General features: G+C 27.4%; 1 protein-coding gene across 1 annotated transcript in view; it reads right to left on the bottom strand.

Annotated features, from left to right (window-relative positions):
- LOC107454074 (cysteine-rich venom protein AnHyalC) overlaps window positions 1-16,167 on the bottom strand; it is a 154,583-nt gene that overhangs the window by 42,606 nt on the left and 95,810 nt on the right. The window contains exon 4 of the mRNA XM_087156743.1: window positions 4,808-4,992. Coding sequence (XP_087012869.1) covers window positions 4,808-4,992 — 185 coding nt within the window. The remainder of the gene's footprint in view (window positions 1-4,807; window positions 4,993-16,167) is intronic.

Below are 16,167 nucleotides of genomic sequence, written 5' to 3'. Positions count from 1 at the left end.
ACTTGCTTTTCGTCACATGCCCCATTAATAAGACAGGATTTTTCACTGATTAAAATAATTACTAATGCTGCTTTTGTGCCATCTCAGAAAAACCTTCCAATGTTGAACCATAATATTTATACATTGAACTGCAATACATTTCAAATTTGCTGTTAGCCTTCAATAAGATGCTTAATAAACCATGTTTTCTTTATGATGAACTATAAACAAGTTATATTAAGGTTGCAGAAAATATAAACAATATTATGGTTAAAAAAATTTTATTTTTTAAATATCGTAGCTAAAAGATTTTTAATGTTAAAGATGCACCAAGGTGAGAGTACCATGGAAGATTTTACGATATGATGTGCACGTCAAAGATAATCAAGTCATATCACAAAGTGACTAGATAAAATGTTTTCAGTTGATTCTTTTCCAAAAAATAAGGAATAATAAATTTAAACGACTGAACAAAAAGAAGAAAAAAATGAAAGCATGGAACATTCAAATTTAGCTCCAAAGAAGAAGAAGAATTTAGTAGTAGTATCAATTTACTTAGTGCAGCAAAACCCAATTACAAGGTATTCGTGATCAGCTTTAGAGGACAATGGCATCGACAAATATAATGTTGCATTCAATTAAATCAATACTCAAGGAAATAATAACGAGATCGGGGAAGTACTTGATCCTTTTAGAACACACAGAACTGTGGATTGTCTATATTGTATTGTTAACGTTTGGAGTCTATAATTTAAAAAAATTTTAAATGAAAAACAGAGTTGACTAATAATCCTTTTTTCATCTTGAAAATCCAGAAAGGGTTGAGGGGTGAGATGAGTTAACAATGAAAATGGCTGCGGTAGACTATTATGTGGTTAACTCCCACATTGGATGCGGTAAGAAAAAATATCTTGTCATTACGAGAAGAAAAAGAATATAAGAAAATCCTTTCTTCGTGACAACATGATAAATCAAATTGTTAATTTAAACAAGCTAATTAATCTGTGCAAGTGATGTTTCAAGTTATGAAATCACACACAATATATTTTTTGCTTTTAATAAATATATCTTTCAGTTTTTCAATGGATTCTGATTTTTGATCTTCCAAAAGTAAAATAAAAATATGAAGCTCGGGAAGCACCCTTTGGAAATATGAATGAAAATATAGTTCTAATAGTTTTGACACCAGAGCGATCTAAAGTTTGTTCCTCTAGTTTATTATTTTCCTTTTGCTTATTTACAATTTCTCTGACACTATGTCAGTGAATCAAAATATTGTTGGCCTTTATTATAATATATCTAGTTTATTCAAAGGATATATTCAGTGAAAATTAAATTTATAATTTTATTTATTGATCGTAAAAAGTTTTCAAATGTAATGTTTATGATATTTTACATCTGATTAAAGTTAGATATTCCAAAGGTTAAATCTCAAAATTTCATTGGAATCTATTTAAAACAGCTCAAAATGTTTGGATTTTATTTGAAATAAAATTATGATGTAGTTTTTTTATGATGTAGTTTTCAAAACTTATTTAATTAATTTGCGGTAGTTTTCATATTGTTAACTACTTTATTATTTTAATTATGAAACTAATTCGAAGATGTTTATTCATTTCACAAACAAGTTATAGTCGTGTTGGAATTTTCATTACAAGAGGATTTTATTTCAATAAAAAATTATCTTTCAAAATGCGACCAATAGCTTTATATTAATTTAAAGAATTCCCATTAAGCCAGCAGGTGACAATTCTAAAGGTCAATAATATGATATTTTAAAATTTAAACAGTAGTTAAGCTATAAAATTTTAACCTTAAATTTATCATTCATATTTTTCTAAAGATTATAGGAAAACTGCTATATATTGCCAATAAATTTTGCGTTTTCAGTTATGTCACCACCAAAACTAATTGCAAAAGTAATTTTAAATGCTTGTTTCATAAGTCATATTTTAACAATTATTTCTCGAGGTTCACGTATTTCCATTTCAAATTTTAGATTTTATTGCAAAAAAAGTATCACAAACCTCAACTTGTTTCTAAATACATTATTTAAATTTTGATTTAAAAAATGCAAATGTACTATTAAATTTCATAAATAACCAATAATGTATTAAATTAAATAAATATTTAGAAAACAATACATTAAAATTTTACAATACATTTATGAAATTTCAATCTTCTATTGCATTTCTATTTGGATGTTTTAAAAAACCATTTTTCATCTTTAACCATTTATTTTCTGACGAAGAAAAAGAGACACTTAAAATTTTTATGGAAAAGTAACTGAAATTTGTAACTTAAAAAATACCACAAGAATAAATAAAAAAGAAAGTACTAATTTTTGCTAATAATTTACAAGCGTTTCATTACTTTTTTACAAAGTGTCACATTAAAGTAGACAAAATCTAATAGATAGCTCAAAATACTATAAGATTTATAATATTTCTCCTGAAAATAGAAAAAAAATAACAGCTACAGTTACCATGATAAAAATATCGTTATGTGTCAATTCTTAGTGGTTGAAACTTCGCTGTTCAAAACATCGCGGACATAACTTAGCGAAGATAAAACTTCGTGTGGACAAAATTTCGCGCTGACAAAACTTCGTGTGGAGAAAGCTTCGCGGAAAGGATTCTAAAAACAATATATTAACATTAAATTGTAATTATTTTATGCATTAATTTTAATAAAAATATTTTATGTATAATATAGTTTTAATAAATTTAAGTTCATAATTAACTTAATTTTAAAAAAAAGTTGAAATATTAAATTAAATATTTTTTTTATTTATAATTTTAATTTAAAAACTAGAATGTTTTAAAGTTATTTTTTAAATTAATCTTAGTTTATGAATTAAAATTCATAAATAATTCAATTTTAATAAAAGTTAAAATATTAAATTTAATATTTTTTTATTTTAATATTTTAATTTAAAAAATAGAATAGAATACTTAATATTAATTTGGGAAAGAAGTCAATCTTTTAAAGCTTAAAATTCACTACTAAACTATAATAAAATAAAAATATTAAATTAAACATTTTTTTTTATTTAATTAAATCATTTACTTTATTCATTTATTTTAATTAAATCATTTACTTACCCATGTTCCAAAAGTGCAACATTGATTTGGAGATTGATTTTAACTAGCAATTGAAGTTCGGATAATATTTCTTTATACACATTTAAAATTTACATTGTGAAGTATTTTTTGTTTTCAGTTTGATTCCGTTTCCATAATCATTTAATTTGTTTTACAAATTTTGAAATTTAATATAATTTGGACTCCTTGGAAAAAAAATGATTTGTTTAATCCTCTCTAGGAAATCATTGATCGTTAAAAAGCAACACCCCCCCCCCCTAAAAAAAAAACTTTATATCTACAGTTTAGAATGCCAAGTTTTACAATGGAAAATTTAAAAAAGATTTGTACCCACAAAGCTATGAATCGGCGAAGTTTTCCATCGAAATTTTGATCGAGAACCAAGAATATTTCCAATTTACATTAGTATTAGAATACCATCAATTATATACTGATTATTCAACCGATAAAACTTCAAATTTCCTCAAAATATTATTGGAATTATCCTAACAGATTCTTTAATTAAGAATCACAGCACAATATATAACAAAGACTCCATTTCTCATGTAAAACTTTTATAAACTTCGTTGCAGAGCACAAAAATTATAGACTATAAAAAATTTCCAGGCAACCTTTTAAGCTGCAAGTCTGCAGGATTTTATCAAGTATACATAAACATGAGCTGTGCAATGATTCACACTAGATTTAATTGAAATATCATAATCATCGCATAACTTTAAAATTCTTGTAAAAAATGAAGTAAAATAAGTGTTGAAATACAAGAATTTCAGCAAAAACTATTTTATATGACAATTTAAGAAAACTATTCATGTAACTTTCATGTGGTGTTGTCAAGGCCGTTGGGCTGATTGCCGTACTAAAATTTCCTTCAAAAATATAGTGTTTTTTTTTTTTTTTAAGAAATTGGGCTTTGGAAAAGAGCCCACAATATATTTTGTTTTTTGTTCAGTCTTGGATGTCCTTTCTCTTTCACTCCAACTCTAGCTTAAACACTAATCCAGAGGCCGAGGTTTTCGAAATGTAACAGAACAGCCAAGGTTGTTGTTTTTTAGGGTATGAATCTTTCGTATAATGAATTAATTCATTATACGTGACCACAAGAAGAGAGCTTCAAAACAGAGAGTTGATACATAGTAAAGCAGACGCCGTGTATTAATCGACAACGATATGGTAAGCTCTTTTTGAGAAGTAGAATAAAATTCAAAGTATGTTCGCTATGAATTAAAAATTATTTCGACGAAATCACGGTTTTACCTCACTCCCCCATATTCACTATTTTTGCATTTCAAAATCAAGAGAATTTATCGGAAAATGAGTGATTTATTTTAATACATACTTAAAAATGTAAAGCTACGAATTATCTTTCAAATGGTTAAATATGTTCAAATGTTTTTTTCAGAATGATAAGGCAAAACTCAATTTAATAATTTCAGTTCATTTTGAGGGTATTCGGAAATTTCTTTATAGATTATTATTTTATAAATTTGGAAACTATTAATCAAAGAAATAATTTTATTTCCTTATAATTTAAAAAAAAAAAAATTCTTTAAGAATATTTGGGAAAATTTGTACTTGCTTATTTAATTTTAAGTCACTAAAATAGAATACATATGTTTTTGTTATTTGGATACCATAGAATTGTATATAAAATTAAAGTTAATTGGATTTCGTATTTGACAGGCAACAGTAACACAGTTACTTTAAATTTCCTCGTCGGATGTTACCTGTACAAAATGGCCCCATCTTCTGGCCCACGCCATTTTCTTTATAAGTTTTTTATCAAAATTACTGACTTCATCATAGTATAGCTTGATTGACGCAATCCAATCATTCTTTCTAGGTCGGCAATTTCCATCTTTCGGACAATAATAAGGATGAGTAGACATACATTGACACACTGTAAAAGTTCCTAAAAAGATTTAAAAAAAATGCAGTAGGATTTGCTCCTGGGCGAAATAATAGATTTCCTAGCTATATCACGTTTTATTCTTATGTGTGACTTAGTATTGAGAGTGGTTTGATTCTTTTTCTTTTGATTTGTTGAATAAGAAAAACGTCTGGAACTCCCCGCTAAAGAGAGATGAATAAAAATTGAGAAAAACTTAAACATTGATGTTCAGACAAGTGAGTTATTGCTTCTGATGCTGAATTGTATAAAATGAAACCATAATCGATAGGCTAAAAGCTTCGAAGTTATTAAGATTTTATGTATAAAAAGAACAATTTTATGCAACTACTAGCAACTACTACAACTATATAAACATGGGAGGTATTGTTTATCGTGTATGTTTTGGACTCAATTGTGCTATATCAAAATCAAGTTTATAGAATTAATAGTTTAGAAGTTACGAGAGTTTTTTAAAATGTCACATGTACAAACTGCCATATATGGTTTAAACCTTTTTAACCGTCTCTATTTAGACAAGTGTTTCTTGCATATTTTATTAAACTAAATCTAATAAAATGAAAATTTAATAGATAGAGGTAATTGTACCGTAATTTTAAATATTTATGCATAAAAAATTATAAGTCAAAATTTATAATTTTTTATACATGAACCCCTTATAACTTCTAAATCAATAGTTTCTCGATTTAATGTCGATTTAATCTTAAAAATAAATGAACAATCAGAAATATACTTAAAAAGCAATGTATCACATGCTTCACTAGTAATCTCTAACTTGTAAAAAAAGTGTTGGCACAGAAATATATTTTTTATGCACAGAACTTTGATAACTTTCAAATTATTAGTATCTCTCTGACAAAACAAAAGGTTGGTAGAAAACGATTCATAAGAGGGATCTCTCCCCCCCCCCGAAAAAAAGAATCGAAATCCTATTTAAGAGGACGCTATATTAAAGTTTTAGAAAAATTGAGTCGATTGACACCTAGAGAAAGCCTTGAAGTTTCAAACTGTAAAAAAAAAAATTTCAAATGTAAATTATGAAGGAATTGGGTCTCAGGAAAGTCCTCTTCCAATAATTTGTCAGCATTTTGATACTTAGAAATTACTTTTTCAACATTTGAAACTCTAGGTTTGCCCGAACTCACATTTCTCTAAACTTTAAAAGTTAATACACCAATGGAGATTAAACAGAATTTGAGTTGAAAAAGGCTGTATAGCGTCCTTTTGATGAATTTCAACGTCTTGAACAAGAGATGTTGAAATCGCCTCAAAGTATTTTTATTGGTCCTGCCTGACAAAAGCTTATAACTCAGGAAATTGAAAGGAAAAGCTTCCTAAACCTTTTTAAAAGAAACTTGCGTAAACCACCCGGTTTATTTTGTCACTGTGATACAATTTTACAGTAGATTTTGTTTTGAATTGAGGACGCCTTTCCTTCTCCATGACAGCAGATTATACTTAACGGGAATGCACAACTCCTATCTATTTCTTTTTAAATGTTTGTTTGCCTCATACGTTCTCTAAAGCAAGGAAAGAGGTTCTGTTACGTAATGAGCTTTGCTTTGTGTATTTATATCTCTTTGCATACTTCAATGCTTTCTGTATTTAAGGCAAAGAAGAGGCTTTTAGGACATTTACAATGGCTTTAACTTGCGTCACAAAATGAAAATTTGACTAGTCGTTCATTTTTGACCCATAATGTTTTTGCATTTTGATATTTTGAAGAAAAAAAATTCTTTCCACGTTTGAAACTTCATAGTTTACTCTACCGGCCTTTGAGCTCTCATATTTCTTCACTATAAATTTTTAATGGGTGGTGGTGAAATATCGGAAATTGAATACCCCATGGAAATTCGTTCTTCATCAAAATCTCCGTTGAGGCGACTTTAAAGTATATTATTCGAGATTCTCGCAGTATACTCAGTTTTCCGTTTGTTTCTTTTCCTTTTAAGTGTTATTTTCTTTTATTTATTTTTTCTAAATTTGGAACCTTTATAAAATTTGTATTTTATTGAATTGATCAAACAAATATCAATGCGAATTTTGCTGAAAACAAATTTTAAAAGTAAACAATACAGATGAGAAAAATAACAACTATAATATATGAATTTTCCATTTGTTAAATCTGATTTTTTTAATGTTTTAATTTCTAAGCACTTTTTGGATTCTAACTGTATGGGTTCAAAAAAAGTTTTTTTTAAGTAAGAAATTTTTGTATCATTAAAGAATAGGAAACCTTAAAAAAAGCTATTGATTATTAAATTATTTACTTCAGGGTTATTTATTGATATTAGTATCTATTTACCGAGCTAAAATCGATTTAGCAGGTTAAACATTGAAGTATTAAATACATTACTTTATCCAAAGAAATATGATTCCTAATTTTTACACAATAATTATTTATATTGATTTTGAAAAATATTTTAGCTATTCTCAAATAATAAAATGGTTGAACTAAAAAAAAGAGTATTTTCTACAGTTAATTTGATAATAATTCTTTCAGTATTTTTAGATACGAAGAAGTGAAATCTAAAAGTGTCATTTATAACACTAGTTTATGATTTTTTTTCTTTTTGCTAAGCAAAAAAAATAATGATTTTAAATAGAATTAAAAATAATTCAATTGATAAATAATAAGCAATAAAGATTATTTTATTATTTGCGCAAAAACTAATACATATTTATGTATGAAAACCTATTAAAAGTAAATTTTCAAAATTTCTGAATAAAATGGCATTAGTATTTAAAAATTTGATCAATATTTATCTATTTAATGCATGAGTTTTGTAGAAATGGCAATACATGAAACATGTATTTAAAAACTATTACTTACAATGTTACATAATAAGAAATCGTCATGTGATTGCTCTAAATAAACAACACATTCATTTCACAGACTTCAATTAGACTGATAGATTAGATAATTAAATAGATGCAATAAGAATTAATATGCTACCCTGGTTAAAGTGGGTTCAATTACTTTTCATTTAAAAAGATATAACATATATATATATATATATATATAATAACAGGACTACATCCCTGCTATCATCGTGGTATTCATCTTTAATAATGCAGTCAAAAGCCATAATACGTTTATTTAAAGCTATGCTGGTAGTTACACAATCACTGGTAGTTCACATCCCCACTCCACAACGGAGGGGGTGTAGACCAAACTTCGGATGGTTCCGTCAGATGTTTATTGGAGCACGTTATTCAGCAAGAGACATGCGAAAACCTTCGGTCCCGCATTAAATACAGATATTGATGTAATTAGGTTCCTGTCGTACATATCTTTGTTTGCATTATGGAGAATCATTTAATGCTTCCTAATATGGAAGTGAGAGAGGGCCAAGATTATAAAAATAACTCCTCCTTTGAAATATAAATCTAATCATAATTCAATGGTATGTTTCATTCAATGAATGTTCTGTACCTTTTCCCTACTACAAGTAACATCTTTTCAATTATGAGAAGAAAAAATTTGTTTACAATGAAAAAATATAAAAAACATGATAATGCAATTTATCTGTTTAGTCAATTAAACAGAAAGAAAACGAAACATATTTATAAACTATTCTACTAAAATATTCACACAAAAAAATTTCACACAAAAATATGCAAACTTTTTATGCAAATGTACTGGACAACATGTGTCATTTAATCAGAATTTAAGATTCATTGTGGTTAAAAATGTACACAATTTCTATAAGAACGAACTGGACAACAAGTGTCATTTAATTTCAACAATTGTGGGCTGTGATATTTCTTAAGCTTTGATACATGTACTATTTCAAAATTTTGTTTATTTACATTTCTTGCTATTTATTTTGTAATTAGCTTCTTGGTCAATCTTTCTTTTTCCTATTTTTCCTTTCCTTTTTGCTACCCTTTACCTTATTTTTTTTCAATATTTACTTTTACTGAAACATCTTTAACTCTTATTTTTTCGATGTTTACTTTTACTGAAACATCTTTTTCATCATTTTTATTTTTTCGATGTTTGCTTTTTCTGAAACATCTTTAACATCATTTTTAACCTTAACACTTTGAGAATTCTGTTGTCTAATTTGCAAAGATAAGTTGTCACTTTTAGAATTAGCAGAGATGATCAGTCTCTTACCAAATAGAGTAACAACTGGCCCGGCACAATCAATAAACAAACAAAAATCTCTGCATGTTTGCAACCCTACTAAAGCATATGGTAAATCAGTATCAAGTATAAAAAACTTAGCTGAGTAACAATTTCGCCTATCGTAATAAGGGAAACTCACAAATTTTGTTAAGTATTAACAGTCCTTTTGTTTGGGTAACATATAAATTTTCACATTTTTTAAATAGGAATATTTAGTTTTGACCAAATCCGAAAAAGTAACAGAATTACAAATTTCTTCAAGTTTATTTGAAAACTCTTCATCGTAAGGTTCAAAAGAAAGTTCCAAAAAATTTAGAATTTTGAGTGGTTTAATCTAGAAAAATCATTTGGAAACAAAAGTTTAAATAATAACTTAATTTTGTTTGCCGTCACTACTTTAATTGGCGTTTGAACCACATTTATTTATTTCAAAAACATTTTAAATGCACAGTAAATGCAATATTACATCATAATTTAAAAAAAAAAACAATATAAACACTAGAAATGCAAACTAATCATTAATAATATACTATGAATTATTCATAATAAAAAGTTTAGAGCAAGGCTCAAATCTAATTTCAATAAAATATTTACAACCTACTCGCCAACGTCGACCTTCATCAATTTCGAAGAGAAAAAAAAAATTATTTTTTTTATTCGCGCACTTAAATCGTAGCAATTCATGAATATCCATGATTAAGATTCGTGCACATTCACTTTTGTTTTCACAACTTGAGTAGTAAGAATTGTAGGATCACTCGGTGTCTAATCACTACCATGGATGATGTTTCTTCCAACTTAGAGGCACTAATCTTAGACATCAAACGTTTTCATGGCTGTGACAAGAAGCTCTATCCAACGTCTTTTCTGATAACGGCGTGGTACAGGTAATACTGGTGGAAAATCGTCCTTCCTTTCCTTCTACGCTTTTTTTCACCGCAGCACTTTTCTTCCCCCTGTGGGTGATGGGATGGGGAAAATTTCAACGTAGCAGTCAGCCACCGTTACGCTTAGTTCCAGAGATAGAAAAGCGTACGTTTCCTCCAAAAGGTTTCCTCAGCAAGCAATCATGCTGCCGACTTATAATAACAGGACTACATCCCGGTTATCATTGTTGTGTTCATCTTCAACAATGCAGTCAAAAGCCATATTACGTTATAAAAAGGTTTATTTAAAGTTATGCTGGTAGTTATAACAGTTCACATCCCCACTCCACAAGGGAAGGGGCGTGGACCAAACTTCGGATGGCTCCGTCAGATGTTTATTGGAACACGTTATTCAACAAGAGACATGCAAAAACCTTTTCCCCCATTAAATACTACAGAGATTGACGTAATTAGGTTCCAGTCGTACATACCTTTGTAACTCTACGCATTATGGAGAATCATTTAATACTTCCTAATATGGAAGTGAAAGAGGAACAAGATTCTAAAAATAACTCCACCTTTGAATAATCTAATTATAATTCAATGGTATGTTTTCAGTCTTGAATTCCCAAAATAGAATATCTCCACGCTTACTCTTTAACAAAGACATTTCATGAAACCGAAAGAGTTTTAATGGTTTTATTAATACAAAAGTATTAATAATTTTTTTATTATATATATATATATATATATATATATATATATATATATATATATATATATATATATATATATATATATATATATATATATATATATATATATATATATATATATATATATATATATATATATAATGGTGCAGTCGGACCGAGCAGGAAAACAGACACAGGATTTCAATGAAAGCAAAAGCGTTTTATTATGCCATTCTTTGTTGAGCGGCGAGCGAAAAGTGTAGTTTACTTCATCGACGATCAGTCTTTCTAGTAGGAAAAATCTTGCAAAGAATCCGAAAATGTCTCTATTTAGGGAAAAGAGGGAAATCTTAGAAATTACTATTGGTTTATGAAATAGTTCGAGTGATTCCCATGAAGATTAAAGAGAAAAATGTCTTCATTTAAATTTATGCATACTTGGGCCAAAAATAGATTTAAGAACAGGATGTGGCTTTTAAAAGTGTGAGAAAGCATTTCGATTTTAATAATTAATTAGGATTAAGTTTTATACGGAAGAACTGACATAAAAAGATAATAGAAGCTTCTTATGTTACATCCCCCCTCTCCGAAAATTTTTAGCTAATATCTAAAAATTATCCCTTTGCAAAACTTTCCCTATGATGACAATTAAAATGAGAAAAATAATAATAATATTTGTGATATCAGTAAGATATAAGGTAACATGAATTATTCAAAAAAATAGATATTTGTGCAAAATGTAAAAAAAAAAAATTCATAAAATATTCGAGGAAGAGAAAAAAAAATGTAGTAGCATTACCAACAATTTAAAGTCTTAGATCTTCATTTTCAATAGTTCTTGTGATTCCAGTTTTATCCTTCAAAGTACTTTGTTTGAAATTCACAATAAAGTTATTCCTGAATAATATTACAATTTAAAAGAACTTTTCACTTAGAATAAGAAAATCTATAAAAAATTTCTTAAAAATTTAAATATTCAAAAACATGAAAGATAAAAAAAATATGAAAATACAAGTGGTATGAGATATAAAAATACAAATTGACACTTTCTGTCAAAAATATTTCAACCTGAACAGTGGCGTACGCAGAATTTTTTCAAGGGGGGGGGGGTTCACAATTTTCAGAAATTACTAAAAGAAATTCGAGTATGTAATAAAGCACTATTACTTCCCTAATTTAGACAGCTAGACAATTTTGACTTTTTATTTCGACAACATTGTTTAGTTAAATTTTGTTTTTATTTTTTAAGTTTAAGAATATAATTTTTTTTATAATAAGAGGTAAAATATTTTATTTTTATTAAAAAGTAGGAATAAATCAAGCCAGATAAAACTACTCATACTGTAACAGCTACCTAAATAATAACCATATAAATGTGAATATTCCATAGAAAACCAATGAATTTAACTAAAAAATGACTTACCAACAAGTAGGGAATTAAACTAGTATACAAACACGCTAAAAAAATTTTGATTTATACTGTAATGTCCAAACGACGGGGTTTTTTTGCAAGTTCGTTTAAAATGTCTTCGACAGCTGGGGTAAATTTTCTATGAATGCTTAAGAGCGCCAATCCATTCATTCTATTATTTCCCGTTGAGTTGCGTAAATAAGTCTTCAAACGGCGCAAAGTCGAAAAGGATCTTTCGTTTGCACTCGTTGAAACAGGTAGAACGACCAATATTTCTAGGAGTTTGAAAATGTTTGGTGTTATATCTTTATTGCACATTCCAAGAGCATCCGCCGCAGTTTTTGGAACACTACCTCCGTCTTCACTAATCCTTTTTAATCTTTTATACCAGAGTTTTAGTTCAGACTTAAGGCTTTCTTTACAGGTATCCAAATCTCCAGCGTAAAATTCCACTAATGCTTCAAAAGCCTTTATGTTTGAAGGTTGGCAAATGAAAGGATCGGCAGGTAGAAGACACTGAAATCCTTCGGACAGGGTGGGTGAAACTGAACGACAAAATCCAATCTCCAGCTGTAATTCCCACAGCAGTAACGGTAGTGGCAACTTCTGGACCCATGGAAGAGGAAAGTCCCAAGAATCTCTTCTTTTAATTTTTTGGCATCAGATTCTTTTAGTCAGGATTAGAAAGGATAATATTTGTTTCACGAGCAATGTCAGTTCAGCATCAATTTCATCATTCAGCCAATTGTATTTTTATTTTAAGTTTTTAATTATATTTTGAAGAAGCATTTTAACATTTATTATTATCCTGCGACCGTTTCAACAGTTCTTATAATCCTGCTCGGCTTGTAAAATGATGCAGTCGAACCAAGCAGGAAAACAGACATAGAATTTTAATGAAAGCAAAAGAATTTTATAATGTCATTCTTTGTTGAGTGGCGAGCGAAAAGTGCAGTTTACTTCATCGACCATCTGTCTTTCTGGTAGGGAAAATTGTGCAAAGCAAATCCGTAAAATGTCTCTATTAGGGAAAAGAGAGAAATCTTAGAAATTACTATTGGTTTATGAAACAGGTCAAGTGATTCCCACGAAGATTAAAGGGAAAATTGTCTTTATTTAAATTTATGCATACTTGGGCCAAAAATAGATTTAAGAACAGGATGTGGCTTTTAAAAGTGTGAGAAAGCATTTCGATTTGAATAATTAGTTAGGAATAAGTTTAATAGGGAAGAACTAACATAAAAAGATTAATAGAAGCTTTTTATGTTACATATATATAGATGTAACATAAAAGGCTATATATATATATATATATATATATATATATATATATATATATATATATATATATATATATATATGTCACAACGAAAGACCGAAATCGGTGGTTGCTGACTTTCGCCGGTGAAAGTCGACAAACACCAAATACGTCGCTGAAAGATAGAATATTTCATTACATTCTTGTACATTCGGACCCTCACCGGTGTATGTCGACAATCACGGATATGCTTTGGTGAATGTCCGAAATATGTATTACATTCGATTTGATATGAATTTATTCGTGGATATAATTACATTTATTCGATATTTTAACCCTACACCTAACCCTAACCCTAACCTAACCCTTTTTTAAGGTTAAGTGCCTTTGCCCGGTATACCCTACATTGATGTTTTTTAAAGGTTAAGTGCCACTGCCCGGGACATATTTGCCCGGTATACCCTACACTGATGCTTTTTTAAGGCTAAGTGCCACTGCCCGGTATATATTTGCCCGGTATACCCTACACTGATGTTTTCTTAAGGTCAAGTGCCATTGACCGGTATTTGCCCGATACTCCAAACACTAATGTTTCTTCTAATCTATCGTCAGTAAGTATTAAAATATAGAATAAATATAAATATATAAAATAAATATAATAATATTAACGAATAAATTAATATAAAATTGGATATAACAAATATTTCGAACATTCACCAAAGCGACTATGTGATTGTTGACATTCACCGGTGAGAGTCAGAAATAAGGGTATTTAGCAAATATTTCGGACACACACCAAGCGACTACGTGAATGTTGACATTCACCGGTGAATGAAACTTATTGCTTTTCTTAATTTTCTTCGTGTTTTTTTGTATTTATTTACTTTGTTGTATATATATATATATATATATATATATATATATATATATATATATATATATATATATATATATATATATATATATATATATATATATATATATATATATATATATATATACAACAAAATAAATAAATACAAAAAAACACGAAGAAAATTAAGAAAAACAATCAAAAATAAGTTTCATTTATTGCGCATAAGCTGCAAGTAAACAGAACTCATTAGATAAATTCAAAAAGAAGATAAAACAAAGGAAAATTACAGACATATGAAAAAAGGGGGGGAAAGAAAAATAATAATAAAAAAAAATAACAAACAACTGGAAAAATTTATATATATATATATATATATATATATATATATATATATATATATATATATATATATATATATATATATATATATATATATATATATATATATATATATATATTGTATATATATATATGTATATATATATATATATATATATATATATATATATATATATATATATATAAGCTAAAAAATTGAGAAAAAATGGGAAAAAATACAAAATAATGACAAGAGAAAAAATTATTAGCAATAATATTTTAAAAGAATTTAAAAGATCATAATTTTTAATACCTTAAAAAAAAAAAAAAAATTAATTAAAATTTGGAAAACAAAACTAAGAAAAGATATAATCTCTTCATCAGCTCACACGATTATATCCGCAAAAGGAGTGCTTTCTAATATTGTATTAATATAGCCAAAGCAAAATATATCAATACAACAGTGTGAGGAGCACTCACAAGATTTTAAACGAAATTGGAACACATTAAGTAAAAAATATGTACGGAAAAACAAAGAAATATATCAAATGAAAAACTGAAAATAAAATGTAAAGAGATTAGAGATCAGTACACGAAAAGAAATCTACATAGTGAGGAGCGAATCAAATGAACTTACGCGTACCGTAAAAAAAAAAAAAAAACAGGAATCATTTGCTAAAAATCATTTTGAATTGATTTTTAGCAGGAGTCAAATTATTATTGCTGCAGAAGTCCGAAAATTAGGCTCAAAGAGCAATGCCCTAAACACATGAAATTAGAAGACGAACTAAAAACGGAAACAAAAAGAAAACGAAAGTAAGCTAATAGTAGATAATATATATATATATATATATATATATATATATATATATATATATATATATATATATATATATATATATATATATATATATATATATATATATATATATATATATATATTTCAATCTAAATTTACAATTTCACATGAATGTTAGATTAATAATGAGCTTCTGAAATTAATGAGTGTATTAATAAAAGCAAACATACGTGAGTAAATATAAAACCATATGCAAATTTAGATTTGAAAAAAAAAGTAAGAAAATGCAGGTTTTGTTTAATATTAATCTTTTAAAACAAGAATACGTAGAAACTATAGAAAGCACAATTAGAAGTAAAATCAGATATTAGTTCGATTTTCGAAAAAAAAATATTTACACTAATTCAATTATAAGCCCTTAAGTTGACACGTGTATTGGCTGAAGCAAACATTCAATGAAAAATATAAAATCTCTTTTTAAAAATAATAATTATGACAAATTTGTTTTAGCCCAATCACATGCTTTTTGAAGCTAAAATTTTTAATTAAAAACTAAATCTAAATAACCTATTCAAAAGCAAAATGAAGAAAAAACAAAAACAAATTATAGACATATGAAAAAAAAAGCGGGGGAAATGATAAGTAAAAAAAATAACAAACAACAGTTTTTAAAAAAAAAAAAAAGGATAAAATTTTATTTAAAAAATCGGAAAAAAAAGATATAAGATTATATCTTTTTTTTTCGGTTTTTTTTCTTCCGGTTTTTTAAATAAAATTTCATCCTCTTTTTTTTTCTCTTAAACTGTTTGTTATTTTTTTTACTTATTATTTGCCCCCTTT

Source organism: Parasteatoda tepidariorum, chromosome 2 (assembly GCF_982258835.1).
Source record: "Parasteatoda tepidariorum strain Cologne lab strain chromosome 2, Ptep-v5.0, whole genome shotgun sequence".
In the NCBI taxonomy this organism is placed as follows: Eukaryota; Metazoa; Arthropoda; class Arachnida; order Araneae; family Theridiidae; genus Parasteatoda; species Parasteatoda tepidariorum.
This window is presented reverse-complemented; position numbering and strand designations above follow the sequence as displayed.